The 9,618-nt window shown below is 37.8% G+C and overlaps 1 protein-coding gene across 1 annotated transcript; it reads left to right on the top strand.

Moving 5' to 3' along the window:
• Positions 1–4,655: 4,655 nt before the first annotated feature.
• Positions 4,656–8,293, top strand: LOC132554941 (polycystin-1-like protein 3). Its single transcript, XM_060219270.1, has 3 exons — positions 4,656–4,687; positions 6,611–7,170; positions 7,935–8,293. The coding sequence occupies exons 1-3, from the start codon at positions 4,656–4,658 to the stop codon at positions 8,291–8,293; spliced, it is 951 nt and encodes a 316-aa protein (XP_060075253.1).
• The last annotated feature ends 1,325 nt before the right edge of the window (positions 8,294–9,618 follow it).

Raw genomic sequence — 9,618 nt, 5'->3', positions numbered from 1 at the left:
TCATGAATTATAAAACCAACATGTCAACATAAGTTCCTTAAAACTAGGGCATAATATGGAAAAAGGACATATTTACAAGGAGACTCCCAAAAATGTTCAAAGAGAATAAGACTTGGTGATCGGAAGGGTAAACGTCTTTTGCTTGATATACGAAATTCATGTTAATTTTGGTCAATCACGTAATGTCATGTTCTCAAATGAGAACAATGAGTACAACAAATGTATGAACAGACAAATTAACGAGCATCAAACAGGTCCAGCTTCCAAGAAATTGAATATCTCTCAATGAGATTACCATGACGACCGTAAAACTTTCCCGTACATTTCATCAACCTGCATCTTTTGAAATCATGTGTTACACATTTTTTGCGTCCGTTGGCGATTTCTTGTACAAAAAGCATGTGATAATGGGATCAAGCACTACAATACCAAATCAACCGCGACATGTAAACACAAAAGGTTAGTAACGCAGGAACGTTGTTATCCAGAGATGGAAAATTCATCGTATAGAAATTGAAACCATCACGCTTATAGAGCTTGATGGTGGAAAGCTGTTCGTTTCATTTTAAGAAAAGATCTAGAAAAATATACAAGAGTACAAAAAGATTAACTATATAACGAAAGCATAACACCCCAAAATATTTTATGGATATATTAATAATGTATGAATGATAAAACAATCGTGTGGTTAAGTGTATTATCAAACTTATCGAAATATTCATTGTCAAAGGCCAATATATTTTCAGTCACATCGTAAAAATATCGAATGACGTTGTTCTCCTGAAAAAAGAAGAAGTATTCCGTATTTGCGACTGACGTTATGTAAATTGTGACGGCTGAAGATAGCTATCATAGGATATTTGATTGGAATCCCAAGTCAACCTCTAATCAGAACTCCGAAGGTACCTATTCCATATTGATATGTATTGTGAACGCGAACCTTTGTACAGCTGTTCTGTTGTTACATCATGTACCTAGTTCATGCATTGTGTGTTAATTAAATTTCTCTTTTATCCGTTCTACTCCCTATTTTGTTTGACAATACATTTTTCTAACATTTGGCATTTGATGTGAACGTCTCACTATGAGCGGAGTGTTTTGGGTTCTTTGTCCATGTGTGACACGTTAGTCTTTATCACTCAATATTCATTGAGATACACAAAATCTGGTTAACGTTGTCAGTTCCAGGAGAAATGGCATGCAATCGTGTCAAGATTTAACATTTAAACGCGAGAACAAAATGGACATAGACAGCGTTTTAATGTCACCTTAACCGAATCAAGTAATGCAATCAGGCATAAATAAGAATATGCCTTATTTCGTTTTCGTCTGTATAGTGAAGGAATGTTTCAGATGTTCTTGCAACAGATCATTTTATGTCAGGTGTTCTGTGAGGGATTACTAGAAAGGTCCCAATCGTTAAAGTAAGGCATCATATATATATTCTCTGCTAATAAACTTCTGTGGGTAAACAATGCGTGATTGATTACGTTATACTCATTTGATAAAATACATAACAAAATAGACAAGGTGATACGGATTTAAAACGATGGTTTTGTTCTTGTATTTGGTTGATACTTTTAATGCGGATACATCTTTACATTGCAATTATATATTTTGAATTAATTTTCAGTTCATCCTAGTCTTGACTCCAATGTTCTGCATCTAATGAATTCCCCAAATATTCAAATCAGTGCTTCTTTGTTCCATAATATACGTCACCAACATAATTAAGAATTTACACCAATAGGTCAGAAAAAAACTAGCAGTGGTAGACACACACCTATCAAACATAAGATTGATCTTACCTGGAGTTCAGTTAAGTCATGAAGATTGATTAAAATAGAATGGCCGAAGCTTTCCATTTGGAAAAATGAATTCACCAGAAAAAGAAAAATTACGCTAAAATGGTCGAAAATGGCATAAGATTATTCCAAACCAAATAGTTTCTCTAAGAGGACATTTGCATTGAGGTCATCGGCGGTATCAGTGATCTAGAGTACATTTCAGCAATACTCATTCAACAACTACATACGTATTCGAACGACAGGGGCTTTTACTTAGCCTGAAGGCATTTCTATCATACGAGGGCCATTATCGTAAACATTCCTCTGTTTATATGGTGGAGATAATTATTTCATTCTCAACAACAGGTACGCTTGCTTTCCACACCGGCCATTCATGAGCGAAACGAACTGGCGATCACCTGCAATTACAGCTAAATACTTGTCATAAATACCTAAAGTCCTTTCGGCACATACATTTCACGTGGCCGCCTGTACATATGTTCCGTATCCGGGACCGCCTATGTAATTGAACAGTGTACTTAACATCCGTTTGCGTTTCAAGTTCATGTCATTGACAAAACTAGTGTAAATTGTTGCGATAAAATAGTCGAAAATGGCATTCCTGGTATTTCAACTGTTTGTCGTACTTCACTCTACTACGATGACGTTAACAGCTGAACAGATCATCTCACCATACCTTAAGAAAGTAGACATTCTTGGAAATTAGTCAACAAAGACGACGAACAATAATAAAATCCTGAATGATGCAATAATAATAAACAATGGTTTTCTTGCAACAACACGATTTATGAGAGAATTGAAGACGGAGAGAAAGGAAATTGTTGAGATGTGTTGAAATGACGGCAGACATGATATGCAAGGAACGCAATTTGAAGGAAGGTGATCTGAAAATTATAAATTATACTTAAATATTATTTCTGCAAACTTATTCATTGCTTGAAAATGATATAACATTCGTCATCTACTTGACCCGTGCATTCCAGCAATATATCATTGTCTTTGTTTTGTAAATACGTAATTACCTCGTGAACTGTTACAGATCCAGCTTGAACCTTCGGCAAAACACGATCAACCTTAAAAAAGGCATTCCTGTGACCTTGATTATATTTTCACCAGACGCTTGTGTGATTATCTAAAATGTCAGAAGGAGAAGGTTACTTTCCGGAAACACGTTTATTTAGCATTTGTTACTGATTTGTTTTGGCACATCCTGATCAGTTTCTTAATTTGCTTTCAGTGGTTAACCAATCACAATAACTGAGAAGATAATGCAAATTCTTAAAAAGAAGTCAAACTAATCCTTTTAGATATAATGAATGTGTGAAATTAAAGAGAAGGGAGTCCTTTTGAGACGGGTATAGCCGTAACAACACGAGTTATGTATTCAACCTATACGTTCCAAATTGGACTTGCTCTGTCTAGGTGTTGTAATGTCTAGAATGGCTTGGTTTCGTTGTATGGCAGCTTAAAATGCATTTGAAATAGTTTATATAATACCTCAGCTTTGAATCAACCATAAAGTACAGTCTGATAGGGAGAGATGGTTGGGAGAGGCATCAGCGAACCCACAAAAAAGAGGACCTGTCCCAAAATACAACATAATCATGCTGTTTTCAAGGTAATAGTACCCATGACATAAAACAAGTGAAGTGTATATAAATAAAGCGAAACTGCTTGGTAGGTTAAAATGGTCAATTACATTTGAATGCAAAAAACCGACAGTTACCAGATTCGCGATGTATATTATAACTTTTTTTAATCTGATAAACTGTTTTAAGCTTATTGAAAGGAATCAATATTAATGAGTACAGCTGATGACTAGTAAGATGATTCTGTGATTGCAGAACACCAATTAATCCGTTACCTCATTATTCCTGGGTGGGCAGAAATTTTTTCCTGTATAAATGAGCTCCAGAGCTGGCTAACTTGTTTTTGTTTCAATTTGTTTTAACAGCGCGATGGGAATTTTCAAATGCTTTGAGAAAATGATATTATGTGTATTAAATCCTTAGAAATGTCAGAAAATCATTTAATGTCCCATACCGTAAGCTGATAAGTTCATAAATGCAAAGAAAATATCAATTGCTATAATAAAATGTGTTTCTCTTCCAACTAATGTACATTTGCGTGTAGACATCCGCGCATAAACCATTCACATTTAATTGCAAGCCATTCATCGGATACAATGATAGGTGCTAGATTTTACTTCATTTAGATACATCTTGGTAATATGAATTACGTATAATCAAGTCTCTGTTTGATCTTAGTTAAATTCAAGTCGTTATATACTTGTAAGACACTAGAGGAAAAGGTTTGGATGTAAATCGTGTACTTCAGTAGGGTGTTGAGGCGAGTAAGCAGATAACAAGGCTGTTTATTTGATTTTGTAAATTCCATTTGTCAAACGAATGGCTTTTTAAAACGCCAAACGTCATCATTGCCCACTAATGTTGGCTGTACAGTGCTTGTTAGTGATGTTAAGTGTTGGTACTCAAGGTAATGTGCTAGCCAATTAGCATTCACCATGCTTGGATAACTTTGCCATTATTTGGATGACTTTTATTTCTCTGTCAGCAAGTCAATATGCGAGTTAATGTAGATATTGTTATTTCATGAAAACAAAAAATGATACCGTTACTATTCCGAAATATATAGTTTTTAATTCGTTCGCTTATCTAATTTTCACGAGGATATTCTCGATAAACATGTTTACTTGAGGAATGTATGTAACAAATCACTCACCACTGAACTATGCGGTGAGATGACTTATGACTATGACTAATATTTACAAGTAGAACGACATGGCTGTTTACATGTCTACGATAAAAAGTAACGATATAATTTGACATGGCTATATTCCTAAAAAAATCTTTTAAAAGGTAAGTTATTTTTAAACAGTGTCAATGAAATCAGTATTAGTCATCAGTGGATCCTTCGAAATTTGCGGCGTGCTCTTATATATGCATGTTCTTTAGAGATATTTGCGCGTTCTTATTGTTGATTAAATGTATACTCAAACATCTGACACAGTAGTAGATCACTCGCCTTTCTCATAGAAATCTGGGGTTCGAATCCCCGAACGGACTTGTAAATATATAGGGTCATCTTCCCGACCATTTTGGGTTTCCCTGGGTATTCCGGTTTCCTCCACCAGTAAGATCCCTCACAAACTTCCATCCGAACTGGGAAAATGCTATGAGTTGAAAGAACTTGTTTTCTAGATAGGTTAAAACTTCAGTTTATGCATCAAAACATCTGACACACGAGCACCTTAAGAAGAGAAAGAATTCAATAATGGTAGTTGTGTTTGCTGACAAAAATGATACAAAAATGAATAAATTTGTCTAGCTCACATTTGTACCAATGATTATCTCCTATTGTTAAACAATGTCTTCCGTGAAACTGTCTATAAACGAATAAATGAGTCTCCAACTAGAATTTCGAGTGCAGAATAAGTAAGAAATTTTGCCACAAACATAAATGAAATTTTCACTCATATATGATAGTGGTGTTTCTTATGTAATATTCATCTAATCATTTGTTTATTTTAAAGATATTCTAGATTCTAATGCTACATGTTAATGTCTTAGTGCTGATTGACAACATTATACGATATACTGATCACTTGATTGATGTAACTGTGTACCTCTTCATGTCAATGTATTGAGAGGGCTTACATAGGCTATTCATGTTGCCAAATTCCTTTGATCATCAATATCTTGACAATAAAACTAAAAAAGAAAGAAACTGAATGTTTATACGCGTACAGGCATTTTATAAATCGCCATTATTTGTTTTGAAATCCAATCTAAAATGCATCCTGTCAAACCTTGAGGTGAATGGTGTCAGAAAAACAAAATACAATTTACAAGATAAAATGCTACATCGTCTTTAGACAGTTACTGCAGATAACGCAGTCAAATTTCGTTATCTGAAGAAGTTAATTTGCGGATCTCAGGCCACAAGTCTTCTGGTGCTGTAGGATTATCGTAAAAGTTTCAAATGATAAGTGTGTAAGCTATGGTTTGTAGCGGAAACATATAGATAACTCCTTTAGGGAGCAGAATACAGCAGGCTAATCCTGTACGTGTTGTCTTATCTGTGAAACCATTGCAGTTCCAAACAAATAAATATAAATTTTTCACTCGATGCACACTGTGAAACTGTTTATAAGTAGCATAATTGATTCCAGGAGGATTTCTCATCAGATAAGGGCTAGGATAAATATCCAGAACTAAATGTGTCAGAAGGTTTTTACGATATAAAAAAACGAAAATGCTATAAATGTAGAAAAGTTAGGTAATTATCTCTTCCAGCCAAATATCAGCTGGCTGATTTCATCACAACGTCGTCCAAATGTTTCATAGCCAGCACCAAAACATTCCGCGAATGAAGGATGTGAGAATATCCCTGTAGTCTTTAACATTTGAAAAATCACTAAACATTAAATTGTTACGTAAAATATGGAAATGGGCACATGGTATTATACTTTGCGTTCGGTGAAAGACGGAACAGACTCTACAGATTAATTTAATCCAACATTTTGAGTTAAAGGGTTCAAAACAATTTCCTTAAATCGTTCCAGTCTTCATGACTGATAGTTTATAGTACTTACAGTCAAACCCAGCCGTCTATTGAACTTTTGGGTAAGGTTGTTCTCGGGGTTTTTACATCTTCTGCTATCTTCGAGCATAGTCACATCTATGCAAAAGTATTAAAGAAAGCATAGCCTAATCGACTCCTGTGCGTTGTTAACATATTGTCCTTTTTTCTATCGATCACCACGAAAAATGAAAACAAAGACCTCAAACCTGGCCGAGGCAGCAAAACCAGCAAACAAGACCTCCGAACCGGCAGACACAACAAAACCAGCGAAAAAAGACCTCAAACCTGGCCGACGCAGCAAAACCAGCAAACAAGACCTCCGACCCGGCAGACACAACAAAACCAGCAAACAAGACCTCAGACCCGGCAGACACAACAAAACCAGCAAACAAGGCCTCCGACCCGGCAGACATAACAAAACCAGCAATTAAAACCTCAGACCCGGCACACACTACAAAACCAGCAAACAAGACCTCAGACCCGGCAGACACAACAAAACAAGCAAACAAGACTTCATACCCGACAGACACACCAAACCAGCAAACAAGACCTCCGACCCGACAGACACAACAAAACCAGCAAACAAGACCTCCGACCCGACAGACACAACAAAACCAGCAAATAAAAACCCCAGACCCGGCAGACACAACAAAACCAACAAGCAAAGACCTCCGACCAGGCAGACACAACAAAACCAGCAAACAAGACCTCCGACCCGGTAGACACAACAAAACCACCAAACAAGACCTCCGACCCGGTAGACACAACAAAACCAGCAATTAAGACCTCAGACCCGGCAGACATATCCAAACCAGCAAATAAAAACCTCAGAACCGGCAGACACAACAAAACAAGCAAGCAAAGACCTCCGACCCGGCACACACAACAAAACCAGCAAATAAAAACAACAACAAAACCAAACAAGACTTCCCTGATAGACACACCAAACCAGCAAACAAGACAGACAGACACACAAAACCAGCAATTAAGACCTCAGACCCGGCAGACATATCCAAACCAGCAAATAAAAACCTCAGAACCGGCAGACACAACAAAACAAGCAAGCAAAGACCTCCGACCCGGCACACACAACAAAACCAGCAAATAAAAACCTCAGACCCGGCAGACACAACAAAACAAGCAAACAAGACTTCATACCTGATAGACACACCAAACCAGCAAACAAGACCTCCGACCCGACAGACACAACAAAACCAGCAAATAAAAACCCCAGACCCGGCAGACACAACAAAACCAACAAGCAAAGACCTCCGACCAGGCAGACACAACAAAACCAGCAAACAAGACCTCAGACCCGGCAGACACAACAAAACCAGCAAACAAGACCTCCGACCCTGTAGACACAACAAAACCAGCAAATAAAAACCTCAGACCCGGCAGACACAACAAAACAAGCAAACAAGACTTCAGACCCGGCAGACACAACAAAACCAGCAAACAAGGCCTCCGACCCGGCAGACAAAACAAAACCAGCAACTTAAAACCCCAGACCAAAACCAGCAAACAAGACCTCAGACCCGGCAGACACAACAAAACCAGCAAACAAGACCTCCGACCAGGCAGACACAACAAAACCAGCAAACAAGACCTCCGACCTGGCAGACACAACAAAACCAGCAAACAAGACCTCCGACCCGGCAGACACAACAAAACCAGCAAACAAGACCTCAGACCCGGCAGACACAACAAAACCAGCAAACAAGGCCTCCGACCCGGCAGACATAACAAAACCAGCAATTAAAACCCCAGACCCGGCAGACACAACAAAACCAACAAGCAAAGACCTCCGACCAGGCAGACACAACAAAACCAGCAAACAAGACCTCCGACCCGGTAGACACAACAAAACCAGCAAATAAAAACCTCAGACCCGGCAGACACAACAAAACAAGCAAACAAGACTTCTTACCTGACAGACATAACAAAACCAGCAAACAAGACCTCCAACCCGGCAGACACAACAAAACCAGCAAATAAAAACCTCAGACCCGGCAGACACAACGAAACCAGCAAACAAGACCTCCGACCAGGCAGACACAACAAAACCAGCAAATAAAAACATCAGACCCGGCAGACACAACAAAACCAGCAAATAAAAACCCCAGACCCGGCAGACACAACAAAACCAACAAGCAAAGACCTCCGACCAGGCAGACACAACAAAACCAGCAAACAAGACCTCAAACTTGGCAGACACAACAAAACCAGCAAACAAGACCTCAGACCTGACAGACACAACAAAACCAGCGAGTAAAGACCTTTGACCTGGCGATTACGTAAATAGACTAAGCACAATTTTGGCTTTTGCTTTTATTCTTTTGTTTAATTCTTATAACCAAAATTTAATTCACGGAACATGATGTTCTATTGATCGCTGTGACCTATTTAAAACTACGATGACATAAATTGTAATACAACATGTATTAGTAACATTTAAGAATCTACACTACTTGTTGTTACAATCATCGCTAAGATCACAGAACTTGTTCAAATATGTGCGATATTTACTGAAATTATCAAAGAGGAAATGACGAGAACGGAACTTAGTGATCAGTAAAGGAATTTACACGAAAACACAGACTTGTTAAGTAAACAGATTATACCTCTGCCAGCATAGTTCTCGGACATTAAGTTCGATGTGTACCCAAAAGTATTACATAAATCTAGTGATGCTTAAAGTTTTCTGGTGCAGAATTCTTTTTATCGGACCAGTCTATGGTACCATGCTACTGTATCCCCTGTCTCGGTGTTTAGTTCCGGTGAACGATATCAGCTACATACGACTGGATTACGTCCAAATAAAACATGGCTCCCTCGGTTTTAATCGTAACTCCTGGGTTTAGTGTTTTGATGTCGTCTATTTTATATTTTGTTCTATTTTAAGATCTTCATTCTCTGGTTTCCATCGCCTGTGCGTGGCATTTGGGATGGTTTTCTCTCAGGAGGGGTATATCACGCATTTCAAGTACATTTCATAAATGTGTTTTGAAGGCGAATATTGCTAAACTATATCGGGATACATTCAACATACAAACTTAAATTCAATAGAAACTAGGACAAAACACGAACAAACATAAAAAGCTTAAAAAACTGAGAAAATTCCATCTTGGCAGCATAATCATAATCCGAACACATATTCCATAAAAAGGGCAAAAAATGAAAACAGGAAAGATTAACATGGAGA

The sequence above is a fragment of the Ylistrum balloti genome, unplaced genomic scaffold, assembly GCF_031769215.1.
Source record: "Ylistrum balloti isolate Yb309-2 unplaced genomic scaffold, AGI_CSIRO_Ybal_v1 Utg370450, whole genome shotgun sequence".
NCBI lineage: Eukaryota > Metazoa > Mollusca > Bivalvia > Pectinida > Pectinidae > Ylistrum > Ylistrum balloti.
Note: the sequence above shows the minus strand (reverse complement) of the source record. Positions and strands in the feature narration are given on the sequence as shown.